The sequence below is a fragment of the Syngnathus typhle genome, linkage group LG6, assembly GCF_033458585.1.
Source record: "Syngnathus typhle isolate RoL2023-S1 ecotype Sweden linkage group LG6, RoL_Styp_1.0, whole genome shotgun sequence".
NCBI lineage: Eukaryota > Metazoa > Chordata > Actinopteri > Syngnathiformes > Syngnathidae > Syngnathus > Syngnathus typhle.
In genome coordinates this window covers 1,974,921-1,995,011 of record NC_083743.1, presented here as the reverse complement: position 1 = coordinate 1,995,011, position 20,091 = coordinate 1,974,921, and the positions used below count along the sequence as shown (strand labels likewise).

The window sequence follows — 20,091 nt, the reverse complement described above, 5'->3', positions numbered from 1 at the left end:
GTTAGCCGTTCGATTTGAATAAATCCAATTGAACAAACGATGACTCCTCGCTTGACTTTGTGCCCACGGGCCCCACCCGTTGCTCATGTGACCCCGTGGTCTCACGTGACCATTGACTAGGGTCTGCTTTCCTGGCTGCCTATTGGCCGAGCCGTTGGTGCCCCCATTGTCCGCCGCACGCACAGAACTTGGGGTGCCCCCCCAGACCACCCACCCGCCCCTTGCCCATTTCACACGCAGGTCGACGAAATGAGTTTTGAATGTGCCACTTGCAGCAGAATTGTCTCTCCCCCGCCATGCGCGTGCTCCTGCTCTGCGTATGCACGACCACGTGGATGCTCGGCGTGCACGCCGCCGACGGGCACCGGAACCGGCACCGACATCGACACAGAGAGGGCGGTCAGCGCAGCCCCGGCTTGGAAACGCTGGAGGAGAGGAGGGGTGCCGCCGCCGCCGCCGCGGGACTCCCCCGAGCGGAGTTGCCTGGGATGGAGGGGAGGTCAGTGCGCGATTTCATTTATTGATTTGATTCCAATTCAATTGAGATTCAGTTCCGTTGAGTTGAATTGATTCTGGAGCTGGTACTGCAGCAGGACAATGTTCAACGATTCTCAATCCGATTCTTTGGAAAAGAGTCAACCCTTAGAAAAGTCTCGGGAAGCATTGGTTGAACAGACACAAGAAGTAGGCTTTGAGAGACAAAGTCAGAAGAGAGCAAAGCCCTAAAAGAGACCGACCGAAGTCTGCCATTCTGATTGGCTCAATTGTACGGAAGAGGATTAGGGCCAGTGAAGAAAAAAAAAACGAGGGGTGAAAGGATTCTGACTTTATTCTCAGAATTCTGACTTTAAAGTGGGAATTCTGACTTTATTCTCAGAATTCTGAGAATAAAGTCAGAATTCTGAGAATAAAGTCAGAATTCCCACTTTAAAGTCAGAATTCTGAGAAAAAAAGTCAGAATTCTGACTTTAAAGTCAGAAATTGGGAATTCTGACTTTAAAGTCAGAATTCTGACTTTATTCTCAGAATTCTGACTTTAAAGTGGGAATTCTGACTTTAAAGTCAGAATTCTGACTTTATTCTCAGAATTCTGACTTTATTCTCAGAATTCTGACTTTATTCAGAATTCTGAGAATAAAGTCAGAATTCTGACTTTAAAGTCAGAATTCCCACTTTAAAGTCAGAATTCTGAGAATAAAGTCAGAATTCTGAGAATAAAGTCAGAATTCTGAGAATAAAGTCAGAATTCTGACTTTAAAGTCAGAATTCCCAATTTCTGACTTTAAACTCAGAATTCTGACTTTATTCTCAGAATTCTGAGAATAAAGTCAGAATTCTGAGAATAAAGTCAGAATTCTGACTTTAAAGTCAGAATTCCCAATTTCTGACTTTAAACTCAGAATTCTGACTTTATTCTCAGAATTCTGACTTTAAAGTCGGAATTCTGACTTTATTCTCAGAATTCTGACTTTATTCTCAGAATTCTGAGAATAAAGTCAGAATTCCCACTTTAAAGTCAGAATTCTGAGAAAAAAAGTCAGAATCCTGTCACCCCTCGTTTTTTTTTTCTTCACTGGCCCTAATCCTCTTCCGTACAATTGTGTTTTTAGCCTTGTTTGTTTTCTTTTTAATGGTGGAGGATTCACAGAGTTATGATGGCTGAACTACAGGCTGGTGGCAATAAGTATGCTTGGTGAGCATTGTCACCTTCTGTCTACATGTGTTGTTTCACTGCTTGTCCTGCAGGCTGGCTGGCCGGCCGCCCAAGCAGGCCGCCCGCCCCGGCAGGCCGCTCGCTCTCAATGGCAGCGGCGAGCGCCTCACTTTCAAATCCTCGGCCGGAGGCGGCGTGATCCTCTCTCTTGCTGACGCGCTCTGTTTGCGCCGTTCGGCGACGTCAACAAACGGGACAAAGCGAAGACTTCCTGTCGCACCCCGGCGTGACCTGGCGCCAGCTCGCCACTTTTGCCGCTTCGCGTTGACGTGCTAAAGTTGACTTTTGAAGACTTCGAACTTTTTTGGCTTCCCTTTCCAAACATCCGCCTGAAGATTATTCCCAAAAACCAAAATCTTCATCACTTTGCTTTCTCCCACTTTTGTTGGAACCAATTGTTGTGTTGAGATGGTCGTTGCATGGAAAAGCCATACTGTGCATGTGTGTGTTGCAGATTGAGGAGCAGCGCAAGCAAGCTGAAGGTGGGATCAGAGAAGAAGACGTTCTTCAGGTGAGCTTGGTACAGCGAGCGTTGCTCGAGCAGTGTCCAAACGAAAGGCTTCGACTGGCTTCGATGTCGGCGTTGTTTGGCCGCGAGATGATGCCAATCAAAGCGCCGCGACAAATTTCAGTGCCCCAAAATTCCCAAGTTCTGAAAGAGAAGATTCTCCGAGTTTGTTTTGACTGATAACTGCCTCTTTTGTGAAATAGCTTATCCCTTGAATCACCTCCAGTTTTCTTGATTGTGTCAAATTCGACACATTTGAGAAGTTTGCTTTTTTGTTTTCTTCTTTTGACAGCAACGTTTTTACTCCCAATTGCTTTTTTTTTCCACACGAGTCTCTCGTTTCATAAAACAAGTTGCATTTCAGAAGAGCTCAACTGAAACGGCGACTTGAAGATAGCTAGATGCTAAATGTAGCCAGCTGGCATTGTCTGGAAATATCATTTCTAGATGTTTTATTGCTGGATTGCCCTTCTGCCAAAGATGTTTGAATTGTACAATGAACAACTTGACAGTGTGCGCGAGGCTGAGTCCGTCCTGAAGAGGAAGATGGCGGCAGGAAAACGAGACAAGATGTTCACCGTCCTGTTGAAGCGTCTCGAGAAGGAGAAGAATGGACGCGACGCCGCAGGTACGGCGACATGATGGAACTTGATGCCGTACCTTTAGCACAAGTTTGGCCACATGTTAACCATCAAATAGTGCTCACGCAATTTGATCGCATCAGTGCTAACTTGACAAGTTCACCAAGTTCATCAACTCGATGACAACTCGAGCACACAATCGTTCAAACTTTTGCAAAGAGCATAAAAATGACCTCGGCGTGCCAGGTCATCGGAACGATGCCAATGACATGATGTGTTTTTTTTTTAACAGTGCCATGCACGGCAAGACACGAATTTTCCATGAGCTTATTTTGAGCATTTTCCATTGACCTAATTCTGTGTGTGCGTGCATGCGTGCATTTGGGAGTTTATCTTGACAGACTGCCGCTAAGCTAATCAGGCTAACATCCAGTATTGTCTCAAAGCTCCTGTACATTGTTTCCCCCTAATCGGGAATGTGCAGATCTGCTCCTGGTGATTGATGCGTTGCGCACGCACACACACACACACACACACACGCCTGCACGCCGAGTCAAAACAAGTTGGTGGTGATGTCACTGTTGAGGAATGGCGCTTTGGGGCTTTGTGAGCTTTCAGATAAGGAACGTGAACACGCTGGCTGAGTCCTTCCTTCCTTCCTTCCTTCCTGCGAGCGCTACTTCCTGTTGTGCGTCCGTGCCTACTTTGTCAAGCAAAATATGTCATAGCAATCAGAGCTGATTTGATTCATTGCGCCCGCCCGTATCTCAAAACAGCAACCATTTTGACATCAAGCAATAGAAAGCAACAAAACTCCACTGTATGCAAAGGTGTGCGTTAAAGAATGCCATTTAAAATAAGAAACATTTTCAAGAAGGGTTGGGGCCGACGAGGCCCGCGTCCGTGCGTTGGCTCGCCTTCGCGTGTGGCGCGCCGAGACGTGAGCTCATGGCCAAACAGAAACAAGAACAAGTTGTCTTTATGCCGCCCCCCCCCCCCCCCCCCCCCGCCTGCCACACCTGAGAGGCTTTCAAAAGTTGCCTCACAATGTTTTTTTTTTTTTTTTTCTTTCAAGGCGTCGGTCGGAAAAACGCAAGTCAGTGGGTGCTGAGCGTATTGCCGGAAGATTTACAAGTGAGCTATTATGTATCGAAAGGGCCACGTCGTCGTCGTCGTTTGTTTTTCCCCTCAGCCAAGAGCAAAAGCGAGAAAAAACCCATTTTGGGCACGAGCTGGCCACTTGACGTGCCCGAGCGGCCAAAGACCAACCCCTGCCTCTGTGGCCTTAGCGTCTTCGAAATGGCTTCAACTCTTTGTTGATTCTTTGTCAAGTGTGAGGAGCTCTGCACCTGCTGGCCAGCTGTCACTCACTTTTGACGTGAGCGCGGGTGGCACAAGCGGGCCCGGCTAGAATTTGATGGCACAAATGGGCCAAGCCCATTCTGCCAGGCCGAGAGCACCCAGCTGGCAGTTGGCTGTGCTTGCTGATGGTGGTGGTGGCAGCAGCAGACCTGCCTGCCTGCCTGCCTGCCTGCCTGCCTGCCTGCCTGCCTGCCTGCCTGCCTGCCTGCCTGCCTGCCTGCCTGCCTGCCTGCCTGCCTGCCTGCCTGCCTGCCTGCCTGCCTGCCTGCCTGCCTGCCTGCCTGCCTGCCTGCCTGCCTGCCTGCCTGCCTGCCTGCCTGCCTGCCTGCCTGCCTGCCTGCCTGCCTGCCTGCCTGCCTGCCTGCCTGCCTGCCTGCCTGCCTGCCTGCCTGCCTGCCTGCCTGCCTGCCTGCCTGCCTGCCTGCCTGCCTGCCTTACTTCCTGCCTGCCTGCCTTACTTCCTGCCTTCCTGCCTTGCTTGCTTCGTTCCTGCCTTGCTTGCTTCCTTCATTCCTTGGTGCCTGCTTGTGGATGTCAACAACTGCGTGTTGCTCTGCTTGTGCAAGGTTTCTTCCAGACGCAGCCGCACAATCTGGCGCCTGTGCTCGTGCAAGACTTCAGCGTTTCCCTGGGCTTTGTTTTTTTGCAACCCTTTTCTGACTATCCTGACATCATCGGCTCGCTCGCCGAGCCGGGGCGGCAGCGGCAGGAGTGGGCGTGTTCCCACGCAGCGTTTGTGTTGGCCGTGAGCCCGAGCGGCTCGCTGCTTTGGATTCCATTTCTCTCCAAGTCTCGCTCAGTTGCGGTGCACAACCTCTGGAAGACGACTTTCTCCTTTGGAAGCAGACTTTCTCTTTCGGAACCGACCGGGCCGTCTTCCTCCGGAAGCAGACTTTTCCTTGTGGAACGCTTTTTCTTCCTCTCCTCCCGCTTGCGGTTGTTGTCGTCGTCGTTGTTGTTGTGCTGCAGACACACGCAAGAAGCACCAGCTTTGGAACCGGACTTTCTCTCTTTCTCCAGAGCTTCCTCTCTCTCTCCTTCTCTTCTATTTGTTGTGCTTCTTCCGGTGGTGCTCAGGGAGCGCACTCTGTCCCGGTGCTCGTCCTCCTCTTCCTCTTTTGAATGATGCCCAAGACATTGTGAGGAGTCCAAAAGCGAGCGGTCATGCTGCGTCTGAAGTTGCTCTCCTTCCTGTCATCCTTGGCGCTCTCCTTTTCCCTGGCGGGCGGCCAGGCGGGGGTGGACCGGGTGCAGGTGAAGTTCACGCCGACCATCTGCAAGGTGCGCTGCAACCAGCAGCGTTGCGTCAATCACTGCGAGCGCGGCAACGTCACCACCCTGTTCAGCGGCCCGCCGGCACCGCCCCCCCACGGGGACGCCTTCAGAGTCTGTGAGTCGCTGACCGCACAGTGCGGGCGTGCATGCGTGCGTCAAAAATGCCATTTAAGCGGCAGAATTTTGCCTGGCTCCAGAGAAAAGCAATTAGCAATAAGTTGCTGCATGCTAAGGTCGGATTTGTTTTTCATGGAACCTCGGAAATGTTTTCAAAAGAGGATTTGGAATGGCCTCCATGATACCGACGCGGGCCGACGCGTCTCTGTGCAGTTGTTTGTCGTCTGCTGTGCAAGAACGGAGGCGTGTGTCTGCTGAGGGATCGATGCCTCTGCCCCTCAAACTTTACCGGAAAGTTCTGCCAGATTCCCGTCACCTCGCGGGCCACGCCCCGGTCCTCCTCCTCACCCAACGAAGTCGATCTGACCCGATCGGAGTTTCTGCTGCCGCTGGGGGCTTCGAAGCCGGACCAGGAAACAGGAGGTGCCGTGTCCGTCCGCCCGTCCGTCCTTTGCGGTTCAGCCAGATGCTCGGACCTACCCGATGCTGTGTTCCTTTCCAGGAGCGGCAGCCGGAGCATCCCTGGTGAAGGTGGCGGTGCAGCACCCTCCCGAAGCCAGCGTGAAGGTTCATCAGGTGATCAAGGTCCGAGCTTCCCTCGCCCTACTCGACCGTTGGTTCGGTGGCGCTCACCGTGGGTGGCCTTCAGGTGGCGGGAGTCTCGGCCGGCGCGCTGTCTGGCTCCGCGGGGGCGCCGGCTCGGGCGGAGGGCGGCGTCCGGGCGCTCGGGGACCGAGGCGTCTACGCCCAGCACGCCGGCTTCAAGTTTTGCTTCAGGGAGGTCAAAGACGGACAGGTGAGAGGCGCAAGCCGCCGAGCCTCGGAGTCGTCCGTGACCCCTTTGTCGTTGTACAGTGCAGCTCTCCTCTGCCGGGGCTGAGGAGCAAAGAGATGTGCTGCCGGGGTGCGGGCAAGGCCTGGGGCGATTGCGCCCTCTGCCCTCCACACGCAGGTCAGCCACACGTCCTGGATCACTCATCATGGACATTTACTATCTTGTTGAATGGTCGCAGAGCAGAGCAGCGGAAGCGACACAATCAAAACATCCGCAGCAATTCAACACATGTCATCTGCAAGATCTTTGGACTCAGTTGTTTGCTTTGCGTTTGCTTTGTGTGCTCATGCGACAACCCGACGGAAAACGGCCACTCACTCGGTAGCTCCAAACGACAGCGGCTGTCCCGTGGGCTTTCGAGCGGGCAACGGAAGCAACTGCCTTGGTGAGCTGATACTTGTCATTGTTATTCCCATTGGAATTGTTCTCGCTCGGTGTCCGTCCGGTGGGTTCCCAAAGCAGCGGCGGTGGCCATCGGGCCTTTGGGGAGATTTCCCGCTCCCTTTTGGGGCCTTAAGTCGGCCGTCGGAGACGAGCCCGTCTGTTTCCCAAAGTTTGGTCAAGGTGAGCTTTGGCCTTTGTGCGCCCGCAGACGTGAACGAGTGCCTGCGGCCCGGCCTTTGCCAGAACGGCCTGTGCGTCAACACGGCCGGGAGTTACAGTTGCGTTTGCGAGCCGGGCTTCATCTTGGATGCCTCGCATGGACTCTGCATCTGTGAGTAAATGTCAGGGACTCAAAGGAGCGCAAAGGTTCATCCGACAGCTCGTCTCCTGTGCCTCGCGCAGCCCACAGGGTGATATCTGAGGAGAAGGGCCAGTGCCACCGGGTCCTGGGCTCCGGTCCGGGCCCGTCCTCCTGCTCGCTGCCCATCCTCAGGAACATCACCAAGCAGATCTGCTGCTGCAGCAGAGTCGGCAAAGCCTGGGGGCCCGACTGCCAGCGCTGCCCCCACTTTGGCTCGGGTGAGTCCAGCCGCCGCTCCCGTGAGGTGTGCGCCCTCCAAATGTGGGCAGAAGGCCTGACGTGATGTTTGCCGTCCCAGCGGCTTTCAGGGAGATCTGCCCCGCCGGTCCGGGCTACCACTACTCCGCCTCCGTCCTGCCCTTCAGCCAGAAGACGGCGGCAGACCAACTGGCCGCCCGAGGAGCGGCTAACCGGCAACATCACAGTACGAGCTCCGGGCCAGAAGGCGCCGTTACCCCGAGATCCATTTGTCCGTCTCTCCTTTTACAGGCGCCGGCGGGTCTGAGCAGAAGCCCCCCTCCGGCCAACCCGCTTCAGCCGCACCTCGCCCGGCTGTCAGCCCGCCGTCGTCCAGACCCGCGACTCCCGGGAGCGCCGCCCGGCACAAGCCGCGGCCGACCCGCCCGGAACCGACCCGCCCGGAACCGACCGCCTCTGCGGTCAAATCGCCACCGCGATCCGGCGAGAGTCGCGCTACGGGCCGCGATCACGGAACTGTCGGGAGTCAGGGCGTGACTGACGGGCGTCAAGGCATCGCCAGGCAGAACCAAGGCATCGCCGGCAACCAAGGCTCAAATCGGAACCAAAACGTGACCGGGAGTCGAGGCTGGAGTCGGAACCCAGACGCTAGCGGGGACCGACGTACCGGCGGGAGGCAAGACGCTGACGGGAACCAAGCGACCGCTCGCAAACAAGGCACCAACTCGGGCGCCAGTCCACCTGTCAATCAAAGCCCAGGCAACGGTCGGAGCCAAGGGGGCAGCGGCAGGAGCCACGCTACCAATCGGAACCAAGGCGCCGGCCGAGGCGGCGGGCAAGGTGCCGGCCAAGCCGCCGGCCGAGGCGCCGGCCAAGGCCCCGGCCGAGGCGCCGGCCAAGGCGCCGGTGAGAGTCACAAAAAGCAAGGAACAAGTGGGAGTCAAGGTAGGCCCCAAATTGCCCCACCGAGGGGAAGCCTCTCTCAAAACACGCATCCGATGAGACCTCCGTATCTCGAGCAGCTCTTCTGCCGGGAAGAGGAGATTCCCTTCCGGACCTGGCTCCGGCTCGGCGGATCCCCGACGGAGATGTCGGATCCCCGCAGACGACCACGGGGCCGCCCCAAGTCCAGCGTAAGTCCTCCCAACAACAACAACACCGGCCACTTTTCAATTTCAAGACGGGCTCATTGCTGCGTTTGTGTGCGCCAGTCCGAGGCGTGTGTGAGCGCAAAGCCGACGTGTGCGGCGCCGGTCGCTGCGTGGACGGGCCGGCCGGCAAACACGTGTGCGTGTGCCACCAAGGCTACCGGGCCAACGCCCAGCGCACACACTGCCAGGGTGAGCAAGCGCACGCACGCGCAGTCGTCCGCTCCGACCAAAACCACACAACGTCATAAGACGCACTCTTGTGTGTGTGTGTCTGTAGATGTGAATGAGTGTGTCGCGTCTGGAGGTGTGTGCGCTCCAGGCGAGTGCGTGAACAGCGAAGGTGGCTACCGATGCGTTTGTCCGCCCGGATACAAGACGGACGCTCGGAAGAGCAGCTGTCAAGGTGAGCGCTCCACGTTTGACAATGGGATGACTGCTCATGTTGCTACCATGTCACCCATACGCATCACTGAGCCAAAGCGTCTCACGTCGCTAAGAAGGCAAACGAGGCCAAGCAAATGTGAGAGCAACACGTGTACGAACGTAGATGTAACGTCGCCAACGTGCCTTTTGCGGCCAATGCGGCCAAGCCAGACGTAAACGAGTGCGAGGATCCCCTGCTGTGTCCCGGTCAGGAGTGCCTCAACAATCCCGGGTCGTATCGCTGCGTCTCCTGTCGGCCGGGATTCCGACTTCTGAACGGCGTGTGCGCAGGTAGCGGCCGCTTGTGTCCGAACCTTGATGCTGTGGCCCGTTTGCATTTGATTGATTGATTGATTGATTGATTGATTGATTGATTTCTGTCTTTGTGTCTTTCTGTTTTTGCACGCTCAGACATCGACGAGTGCGTCCGTGCCCCGTGCGCCGACGGAGAGTGCCAAAACACAGCGGGTGGCTTCCGATGCCTCTGTCGTCCCGGTTACGAGCTCAAGAACAACACCTGCGCAGGTGGGCGCGCCACACAATTCCATGTCAAAGTGGAACATTTGTTTGTTCGTGCATTCCCCCTGTTAGCATCATGAGCATTGTGCTTCTGTCCAGATGTGGACGAGTGCGCGCAGCCGTCTCAGTGTCCAGGTGAGACGTGCGTCAATTCTGCGGGCTCGTATCGCTGCGTGTCCTGCCGCCCGGGATACGTGCTGAGCGACAAACAGTGCGCAGGTAAGGCCCGCCATCTCACAAAGGCACGCACGCACGCATGCACAAACCTCAACAGCCGTGTCTTGTCTCGGACAGATGTGAACGAGTGTGAGGACGGAGCGCTGTGTCCAGGCGGGCGCTGCGTCAACACCAAGGGCTCCTACAAGTGTGTGGACTGTCGCCAAGGTTACCGTGCTACAAATGGACTGTGTGAAGGTACACGCACACACATACACGTTGTGAAATAGACAGACAGACAGACAGACACGTCCAGACGCTAAATGTCCCGCAGACGTGGACGAGTGCGCAAATGCGTCGGCGTGCGAGGCGGAGCGCGTGTGCGTCAACACCGCTGGCTCGTTCCGCTGCGACTGCTTACCGGGGTATCGAACGTTTGGCCGGGGCAGAGCGTGTCGAGGTGAGTCCGTTCGCTGGCTGGCTGGCTGGCTGGCTGGCTGGGCGTTGCATTTGTCAGGAGCGGCGTCTTTCTCCTCGGTGTAGACATCGACGAGTGTCTGGAGGAGAACTGGTGCCCCCCCACGGGAGAGTGCATCAACACGCCGGGCTCCTTCACGTGCGCCTGTCCGCTTGGCTACGCGCTCAGCCGGGCCCCCGGCAACAACGCAAGCTGCGTCGGTAGGTCCGACTTGTTCTCGGCGACCTCGGCCCGTCCCAAAGCGTCAGCCGGCGCCAAAGCCAGGCCGTTTTTGCAAAGCTGTCGGCGTTGATGGAAAGGCTCGACTTTGCCCGCAGAGGCTTTCCCCGTCCGTCCTTCCCCGTCTTGGCCGTCCTTCTCGGAGGCGGGGGGCGAGCTGCGCGAGTGCTACTACAACGTGGGCTCGTCGTGTCATTTACTGGCCGCCAACAGCAGCTGGCAGGAGTGCTGCTGCACCTTGGGGGAGGGCTGGGGCCTGGGCTGCAGGTACCACGCCTGCCCTCCCGCCCACTCAGGTGAGCGCTCGCTCAGGGTCACATGGGCGGCCGCGCTTAAGGGTGACGTCACGCGTGATGTTTGTGCCCAGCCGACTTCCTGACGCTGTGTCCCAGCGGGAGAGGATACGTGACAGCCGGGGACGCGGCCTTCAGCTACACAGGTGACAACGCTCAGAATGAGTCGGGTCACTGCCACGACGACCCACCCGCCGACCGACAGTTCGCTCCCTCTGGCTCTCCCCTCGACCAATGTTGACCTTTTCTGTCTTTTTGCGGCAGACGTGGACGAGTGCAAGCGCTTCCATCCGGAAGTGTGCAAGAACGGCGTTTGCGTCAACAACATTCCCGGTTACAGCTGTTACTGCTCCAGCGGATTTGTTTACAACGTCGCGCTCCTCGAGTGTGTCGGTACGCACGCACGCACGCACGCACGCACGCACGCACGCACACGCATGGGCACTTTTGTAGTGATTGCGCCACATGTTTATCTGTCCGTCTGTCTGTCAGTCAGTCTCATGACAGCTCTTTGTGTGAGCAATAACTGCGGCATGGGCTTTCCTGAGGTTTGGACCCATCGATCAACGTTATCCCCTTTCTTGACAATGTTTTTTTGGTGTGCGCTGCCAAATGCCATAAAAGCAGGTGTGTGGAAAGACATTCAAGTCCCTCACACATGCTGTCATTGTTCACCTAGGACAGTGCTTCTCAATTATTTTCTGTTACGCCCCCCCTTAGCAAGAAGAAAACTATTCGCGCCCCCCCTCCCCACCGTGACTATCCTAACTTGTCTTGTAAGTCGTAAAATGTTGCACTGTCGCAAACGTGACAGAAGTAACAATGAGAGCGCCACTGCCCCCTGCTGTAGTAAACGCGCAATTACACTTTATTCTAGTACTGCCAAAAAAAAAGCCTGTTCCCCAGGGTCACACGCGCCCCCCCCAGGAATAGCACCGCGCCCCCCAAGGGGGGCGCGCCCCACTATTTGAGAAGCACTGACCTAGGAGGTGGGTGCATTGGTGTGCGCCTTTTCCACCATGACATCATCAAGCCTTGAAAGTCAAAAACAAAAACATACGGTCGTTCCAATGGGGCAAATTTGCTTTCATTAGTGTGGCTAAGCATAAAGCTTGGGCCTCCTGTTTTGCTTGTGATAAATGTCAGTTGCATCCAATGTGTCCTTTGATCACGCTAGCGTGATGCCAACATGCTTGTCAACTGTTTGTGTTGAAACGTTTGTAGCGAGCGCCTTTGTTAGCTCGTCAAGGGCGTTTTGCATTGCTTGTTAGCATTAGCATGCGCTCAACGTCAGGCGTTTGAACTTTTTACGGCCTGGCGTTTGCAGATCTGGACGAGTGCGAGCAGGAGAGCTGCGAGGGCGGCTTGTGCGTCAACACCTTGGGTTCTTATTATTGCAGCTGTCCGCCGCCTCTGGCGCTGGACGACACGCAACGCAAGTGCGTCAACGCCTCTCGCCTCTCCCTGGGTAAGACGCCGCTGCCGTTGAGGAACGGTCAAGATTTGATCAGATATCCGAGCTCTTTCTCCAAACGTCAGGCATGGCATTGCTGTGAGCAAATGTCTTTGGCTTGTGGGCAGATGAGAACTTGTCGGTGTGCTGGCAGACGGTGAGCGCCGAGCTGATGTGTCAGAGTCCCTTGCTGGGGGCGCGGGTCACCTTCAGCGACTGCTGCTGCCTCTACGGCCAGGGCTGGGGCATGGAGTGCGCGCTGTGCCCGCAAAGCGACTCCGGTAAGCGCCAGGCGTTCAAATCAAAGAGGAACAAACGATGACCATGATGGCGGCGGCGGTCGTTTCCGCAGACGACTTTGGCAGTCTGTGCAGTTCCTCCCTTCCCGCCGCCGTCTTCCCCGAGGCGCCGGGAAGGGAAGCGCTCGGAACGGGACGAGAGGGAGGTACGAACTTTGTTTTGCTTTTGTTCATCGCTCACTTCGAACATGTTGCCAAGAAGCTGTGCCTGAACAAACGGTAACGCAAGGCGACAAAAATCTCCGCTAAGACGGAGCGCTCGTCTTCTTGTCCGAATTTTTGCTCTTCTTATCATGGTGAGGCGAGTCCTTCCACGTGGTGAAGCAGCAAGTGGTTTCTCGGGGTTACTTTGTTGCCGCTTGATGACACCTCGCGCTCGCCCTACGCTGCCCCCAGGCCCGCCTTTCTTCCCCCCGTTCGGCAGCGACGCCTTCGCCCCGCCCACCGACTACGACGACTACTCTCCCGTTGGCGAGTCCGAGTTCCCGGGCGGGACGCCGCCGGCCGTCGCTTATCCCGCCGGCCCACCGCGCTTTGGGTAGGAACAAAGGCAGTTGCGTAGCAGGGTGCCACGCAGGCGCCCTCTTGTGGTCGGTCAAACAATGGCTGCTTGGGTGGCATCTTTGTTTGATTTCACTTTGTAACATTCGTCTGTACGTAATGTGTTGTCATGCTGTGCCCAGCGCGGGTTACTACCCGGGGAGCGACTACGAGGACTCGCCGCCGCCGCTAGGCGCGCCTCCCCTCAGCTCGGCTCCGCTCCCCCGAGGATCTCCTTTCGACGAGGAGGCCGAGCCTTGGGGGCCCGCGGCGCCGTTCCGGCCTTACGCGGAAGGGAGGCTATATGAGCGTGAGTGGAGCAAAGTGCAAGGACTGGAGCGCCACGTTGAGTGACGACGTGTGCTATCCAGGGCGCTACGACACCTACGCCGGCCTGAGCGCGGCGGCGGCGGCGGCGGCGGAGGATTGCGGCATTCTGGACGGCTGCGAGAACGGCATGTGCATCCGCCTGGATGAGGGCTACACCTGCGACTGTTACCACGGTTACCGGCTGGACGCCACCGCCATGACCTGCGTCGGTGAGACAGACGCCTTTGAAACTCCAGCTAAGGTAGGCTGTCAAATTTGTCGGCCCTTTGACCGCGTTTCCCGTTTTGTCGGCAGACGTCGACGAGTGCGAGGGCGGCGTCGACGTGGACTTCCCGTGCGTCAACTCGCGCTGCGTCAACACGGACGGTTCCTTCCGATGCGTGTGTCGGCGCGGCTACGTCATGTCGCGCACGCTCAACCGCTGCGTGCCCGCCTAGGCTGGACAGGGACCAACAAGACCGGACCGGGTGGAACCGCTCCAAAGCGGGGCGGAGACGCCGAGACCGCAAAAGCATGCGGAGTGAACCTTCAGCTGGACTCCAACCGGCTTCGGGAAGTCCCTGCCAAGGTCCAATTTGAAGTCCAAGTTTGGCCTTAGCATTTGCTCTTCACGCAGTTAGCCAGGTGGAATTTGCCTTCCATGTCATTGGTCTCGTTGTCATACTTCCGATTTTCAATCTTCACCCAAATTGGATGATTGATTGCCTGTTTGTTTTACTTCATTCTAGTTGTGTGCGTGAGACGGTGGGGCACCACCAAATAACAGCTCGTATCCTGGACTTGTAAATATTTCTCCATAAATGAAATTTCAAATTTTGTCTCACATCCTGTGTTTTAGTCTGGTCTCACTGTCATCGTTGTTGTTGTTTTTTTTCCAAAATGTATCAGCCTTTCCATTTGTGTGAACATTTTTATTTGTGTGATCAAATAAAGCCAATTATAATTTTACACAGCTCAATTATAATTTCTCACACATTTGTGTTGAGATGGGGGGGTCAGAGTCCCGTTAGAGTCATAGACCCGTTCCGGGTCTTCTCTCCCACCAGTCACAAACCCATTCCGGGTCTTTTCTCCCACCAGTCACAAACCCATTCCGGGTCTTTTCTCCCACCACTCATAAATCCATTCCGGGTTTTCCCTCCCACCAGTCACAATGCCATTCCGGGTTTTCTCTCCCATCATCGTCCCCATTGCAAGTCCGGAAGCAAAAAATTCGACGACAAGAACCGAAAGTGACTCCGTCCCAAAACATGGATTCCAAGTGTTTATTTTTGCTTTAATAGTCGATGGAAGGTGTCGGCACGATGTCGAACACTGTGAGGAGCGGAGACCTGATCCACTTGAACGTGGGCGGGAAAAGGTGAGCGAGCGAGCGAGCGAGAAAGATCCGGGCTAACTGTGGCTAGCATTTAGCATCAAGAGGGTTTCAATTCGATCTGCTTTTAACGTCATGGCAGCGTCCACGCAGTCCCCCAAATTGTGGCCTGTAACTCGGCACGTTTGATGGATTTGACATTTTTTCAGTCACAAACAGCATAAGAAAGATGAAACGCCAACTGCACTTAAGTCAAACGAACCAAGTGTCCAATCCACTTGACGTCCTGTTGGGTGCTTTGGAATTCTGCTCGTTAATTGAGCCGCTGATTGATGTGCTTGATTTAGTTGAGGGCAAGGCCATTGGAAAAGCTTGGTGAGTGAGTGAGTGAGTGAGTGAGTGAGTGAGTGAGTGAGTGAGTGAGTGAGTGAGTGAGTGAGTGAGTGAGTGAGTGAGTGAGTGAGTGAGGTGCTTCCTCACGCTCAGGAGTTGGTGTTTCAAAAGACACTTTGCAACGATAACTTGCGTGTGTGTGCTTGTTTTGCAGGTTCAGCACTTCCCGCCAGACGCTCACGTGGGTTCCGGACTCCTTTTTCTCCAGGTGAGCGAGCGCACCAGCTCACGCAACATGGATGGATGGATGGATGGATGGATGGATGGATGGATGGATGGATGGATGGATGGATGGATGGATGGATGGATGGATGGGACGTGTGTTGGAGTGCCACATTTGATTGAAAAATATGTGAATACGAGGTGGGTCGTGATGAGGAACACAACTGGCCAATACAATATTAGTATTCCAAACGTGAAAAGAATCCTAAAAATGCAGATGGATTGGCCGATACAATAAATTGCTTCAGGAACTGGGTGGACACCGGCCGGCTGCATTGTGTGCAATTCTTGCAATCCCAACTTCTCGCAAAGCTTGGTTGACGTAGCTCCAGAATGGAAGTGGCTCTTACGACTCTGTGCGGGTTTGTTTTCAGTCTCCTGAGCGGGCGCATCTCCACCTTGAAGGACGAAACGGGAGCCGTAAGTGGATTGGCGCCGACTTCCTTTTGGCCCAGTCCTATTTGAACGTCTCCGCTCGGCCTCCGTAGGTCTTCATCGACAGAGATCCTTCCCTGTTTGCACCCATCCTCAACTTCCTGCGGACCAAAGAGCTGCACCCGCGCTCCTTGGGCGTGCACATGCTCATGCGCGAGGCCGAGTTCTACGGGATCACGCCTCTCGGTGAGTCTTTGTCGAGAAGCGGCTCGCTGGGTTCCTTCCCGCTGTGGGCTCCAATGACGCGGCCGCGTGTTCAGTGTGCAAGCTGCAGCTGTGCGACGAGTTGGACCGCTCCTCCTGCGGGAACGTCCTCTTCAACGGCTATCTGCCTCCGCCGGGTAATCTCCAAACGCTCGCTCAGCCGCTCTCCTTCTGCGAGGGCCGTCACTCACTTGCCGTTTGCGTGGCAGCGCACCCGGCCAAGCGGCGCAATCGGCACAGCGTGGCCGGCTCCCAGTTGACGGCGGGTCGGCCCGTTTCCGGCCAGAGGGCCCCGGTGCGACGCAGCAACACCATGCCGCCCAATCTGGGGAACTCTGGCATGCTGACCAGGGCGGAGGAGAGGGTGTCGTCAGCAGGTGGGGGCTCGGGGTTAAGCAAGCGCGGGCCACACACTCATAACAAATTCACCTGACCTGCGACATTGTATGTATGCTGCAGGTCCGTCATCCGATCCCAGCTTGGTTCGGATCATCTGCGGCCATCACAACTGGATCGCTGTGGCCTACTCTCACTTTGTGGCCTGTCACAGGTGCACACACACAATGAATGTTGTGTTATTTGATCCATGGATCCGTCTCGCTGGCTGGCTGGCTGGCTGGCTGGCTGGCTCACGCGTCTGTCTGTCTGTCTGTCTGTCTGTCTGTCTGTCTGTCTGTCACGCGCGGGCATATTTGTGCGCCAGGGTGAAGGAGTCCACCGGGTGGCAGCAGGTCTTCACCTCTCCTCGTCTGGACTGGCTGATTGACCGGGTGGCGCTCAACGCCAAGGTGATGGGCGGCTCCCTGGGGGACAACGACAAGATGGTGGCCGTGGCCTCGGGAACGGACATCATCCTCTGGTCCATCTGCCCGGACGGCAACGGCAACGAGATCGGTGAGGATGGCCGGTCCCTTCTTCCGGCCGCCGCGTCGGTCTTGACGGCGCCGATGTTTTGCAGGCGTGTTCAGCCTCAGCGTGCCGGTGGAGGCGCTCTTCTTCGTCGGTAACCAGCTGACCGCCACCAGTCACACCGGGAAGGTCGGCGTGTGGAACGCCGTCACCAAACACTGGCAGGTGAACGGGCGCCCCGAGCCCACGACTATCAAGTTGAAGGTGAAAAAAAGGTGGCGTGTCTTTTGTGGCCTCACTCGAGCAGAACCAGGATGTCGTTCCCATCAGCAGCTACACCACGGCCGGATCCTTCCTCATCCTGGGCTGCAACAACGGCTCCATCTACTACATCGGTACGGCGCGCGGCGCACATCTCAAAGTCAAAAAGTCAAAGTCTGCTAGCAAACGTCTGCTCACTCCTTTTTAATATGACAAGTCTCTCAACTTAGAAGAGGGTGTGTACACTTGCGCAAGCCCCTCTTTGTCAGATTGTATTTTCATTTGAATTGTATAGGAGAAGAGATTGAAGTGCTTGCTGGAATTCACCTATTTGTTGCTTTTTTTTCTTCTTTCTGTCTTTGCTCCAAATGGCACCTGTTGCGGCATGTCTAGATGTTCAGAAGTTTCCTCTGAGGATGAAGGACAACGACCTACTGGTGACAGAACTTTATCGAGACGCCACCGAGGATGCCATCACAGCAGTCAGCGTTTACCTCACACCCAAAACCAGTACGGCCGCTCGGGACCATTGCGTGGAGAGCCTTTTGAGCGTTTCTTTTTTTTTTTTTTTTTTTTCTTTCTTTCTTTCCCCCATATCCAGATTGAGGTCCGCGCACTCGCTCGTATGCACTCAAATCATAATCGGGACGCTTGTGGAGCTTTTTCACATAACGCCGTAGCGAGTGTGCTGCTGCTGCCGCCGCAGCTGCTGCTGCTGCGAGTACATTGAGCAGGTCATGGGAGAAAAATGCTCCGCCGGACCCTAACTGGACATTTGCGCCGCACGTTAGGCGACAGCGGCAACTGGATCGAGATCGCCTACGGGACCAGCTCCGGAGCGGTGCGCGTGATCGTGCAGCACCCCGAGACGGTGGGCTCGGGCCCGCAGCTCTTCCAGACATTCTCGGTCCACCGCAGCCCCGTCACCAAGATCATGCTGTCTGAGAAGCACCTCATCTCAGGTAACCTCAGGCGCCTCCCCATCAGCCCCACCTTCCGTGTTGACGTGGCGCCCGCCCGCTCGCTCGCTCGCTCGCGCCTTCCCGCCAGTTTGCGCCGACAACAACCACGTTCGCACCTGGACCGTGACCCGCTTCCGCGGGATGATCTCCACCCAGCCGGGATCCACGCCGCTCGCCTCCTTCAAGATCCTCAGTCTGGATGAAGTGGACGGGCAGGGAGGCTGCAGCGCCGGCACGGAAATAGGTTGGCGGCGGCGCTAGCTCGAGGAGCGCCAGCCTGCGGGGATACGTTTATATATTATTTGGGGTGCTGCGTTGTCAGGGCCATACGGCGAGAGAGACGACCAGCAGGTCTTCATCCAGAGAGTGGTCCCGGACACCGACAAACTCTACGTCAGACTCTCGTCCAACGGGAAGAGGTGCTTTAGTCCGAAAAATGGGATTCAAAGATGACAGATTAGCCTGAAATGCCAAAGCGTTGGAGGATTTACAAGTTAAGCAACTTCAATGAAATATTTAGCCATTTGTTTCATGTTGCCAAATACTTGGTGAGCTGCTTCTCCTGCACAAGATGAGAAAATGTGAGCGCCGTCTTCACGTGCGCGCCAGGGTGTGCGAGGTGCGCTCAGTGGACGGCACCTCCATCACGGCGTTTGTGGTGCACGAGTGCGAGGGTTCCAGTCGCATCGGCTCGCGTCCCCGCCGCTACCTGTTCAGCGGCCACGCCAACGGAAGCATCCAGATGTGGGACCTCACCACCGCCATGGACATCGCCGGCAAGGTGGACATCCGAGGTGAGACGCGGCCCCGCGCAGCGCTTCCGGCTCGGCTCTCATCGCTTGCCTTGCAGCGCTGGCTGGACCGACGGAGGAGGAGCTGCTGGAGCTCTTGGACCAGTGTGACCTTGCTCTCACCAGAACTCCGGACAGCACACCCAGAACCTCCACGTGCAGGTGCACATGCACACACAAACACAGATTTTGATCACGACACACCTTGTGTCAGCTGAACCCACTCTCTGGTCTCGTTCATGCCATGCGGCAACTTTGTGTGTGTGCGCACATGTTCAGCCTCTCTTCAGGTTTATGCGAAGGCCTCCGAGCGGATCGAACTTGTTCTTCTGGAGGAAGAGGCGGCGGCGGCGGCGGCAGCTCTTCTCTCTGCACTAGTCTCCCCGACCAAGGTCCGCCCCGCACCAACCCGGCCAAGTCCTCCCGAGATCCGGTCCCATCCTCGGGGCCGCCCTCCCTGGCCTTCGCCTTCCCCCCCTACGGACCCCAGCGCCTCCGCGGCTCCAGCCCGCGTCCCCGCTGGCCGGCGGACTGCGGCTGGGCCCCCGGGGGCGCTCCGCTTGAGGGCGAGTGCGGCTGGTCACGCAGGGGCAGTTTTGTGGAGCGCTGCCAAGAGCTGGCCAAGGGCTCCGAGGCAGCGGGGGGGGCCGAAGGCACGAGGCGGAGTCTGGCCGCGTGCGGTGAGCTGGAATCCCGCTTTTGCCCCAGGACGCCGGCCCTGCGCCACCCCCACGCCGGTGCATCTTCATCCCTAACGCCGTCACCCGCGCCATCGCCACGCGGGGCGGCCTCACCCACGTCCCCCACCGGCCCGCCCGCTACCTCCCCGACACGCTCGCAGACGCCCTCCTCGGGGCGCCGCGGCACCAACCCCGCTGCTTCCCCCTCGTCGGATGTCGCCGCGTCACCCGAAGGTCCGCCCGGCACGGCCTCCCCAACCGGCACGGCCGCCCCGGCAACCTGCCCCAAACCGCACATGAACGAGACCAGCTTCTGACAGCCGCTGTGACTAGCAGGAGCAGTGACGTGCAGGTGCACACACACACACACCCCCGCAGCCACACACATAACCTTTAGCCCAAAATATTTGACCAGCTTCTCAGAAGTAGCCACAGGTTGCCGTGGTTACCCTGTCAAGGAGCCAGCACAAAAAGAAAACTATCGCCAATGCTGCCTGTCACGCAAATCCGATTCATTTCTTTTTTTGGGTCGGCTGCTTGCATCGCGTAAGGCTAATGAGAAGCGTGGAGTGTTTCTTGTTGGGACGCTAGAAAGTGGGTGGCGTTCAGGGGCGGGAATCAATGTTGAGCTTTGCTATCTTCAAGTGCCCAAATAACGTCTGTTCTATTTGTCACGTTTATCATTTTGTTCATAGCATCATTTGTTTTCTTTCTGTGGTTCGTAATAAGAAAATGAATTCATTCATTAAAAAAATCAAACAAAAGGAATCCCGGAACTCAGGC

General features: G+C 56.3%; 2 protein-coding genes across 2 annotated transcripts; both read left to right on the top strand.

Moving 5' to 3' along the window:
* The first annotated feature begins 5,325 nt into the window (after nucleotides 1-5,325).
* On the top strand, nucleotides 5,326-14,144 carry LOC133155177 (latent-transforming growth factor beta-binding protein 4-like). The gene is made up of 29 exons (XM_061280271.1): nucleotides 5,326-5,555; nucleotides 5,771-5,980; nucleotides 6,060-6,142; nucleotides 6,207-6,353; nucleotides 6,413-6,509; nucleotides 6,718-6,777; nucleotides 6,985-7,107; nucleotides 7,179-7,355; nucleotides 7,436-7,561; nucleotides 7,627-8,280; nucleotides 8,358-8,468; nucleotides 8,547-8,675; nucleotides 8,764-8,889; nucleotides 9,081-9,200; nucleotides 9,321-9,434; nucleotides 9,528-9,647; nucleotides 9,723-9,842; nucleotides 9,919-10,044; nucleotides 10,128-10,262; nucleotides 10,380-10,577; nucleotides 10,649-10,720; nucleotides 10,839-10,967; nucleotides 11,902-12,042; nucleotides 12,156-12,308; nucleotides 12,380-12,472; nucleotides 12,723-12,864; nucleotides 13,010-13,176; nucleotides 13,238-13,405; nucleotides 13,491-14,144. Exons 1-29 carry the CDS (start codon nucleotides 5,330-5,332, stop codon nucleotides 13,631-13,633), a joined length of 4,410 nt encoding a protein of 1,469 aa, XP_061136255.1. The 5' UTR covers nucleotides 5,326-5,329; the 3' UTR covers nucleotides 13,634-14,144.
* A 212-nt stretch (nucleotides 14,145-14,356) lies between these two features.
* shkbp1 (SH3KBP1 binding protein 1) lies at nucleotides 14,357-20,076 on the top strand. The gene is made up of 17 exons (XM_061281450.1): nucleotides 14,357-14,556; nucleotides 15,059-15,112; nucleotides 15,501-15,546; nucleotides 15,615-15,747; nucleotides 15,822-15,902; nucleotides 15,975-16,142; nucleotides 16,225-16,315; nucleotides 16,469-16,659; nucleotides 16,724-16,839; nucleotides 16,922-17,009; nucleotides 17,269-17,385; nucleotides 17,667-17,837; nucleotides 17,926-18,081; nucleotides 18,160-18,256; nucleotides 18,447-18,631; nucleotides 18,688-18,790; nucleotides 18,908-20,076. Exons 1-17 carry the CDS (start codon nucleotides 14,483-14,485, stop codon nucleotides 19,623-19,625), a joined length of 2,589 nt encoding a protein of 862 aa, XP_061137434.1. The 5' UTR covers nucleotides 14,357-14,482; the 3' UTR covers nucleotides 19,626-20,076.
* Nucleotides 20,077-20,091: the final 15 nt, after the last annotated feature.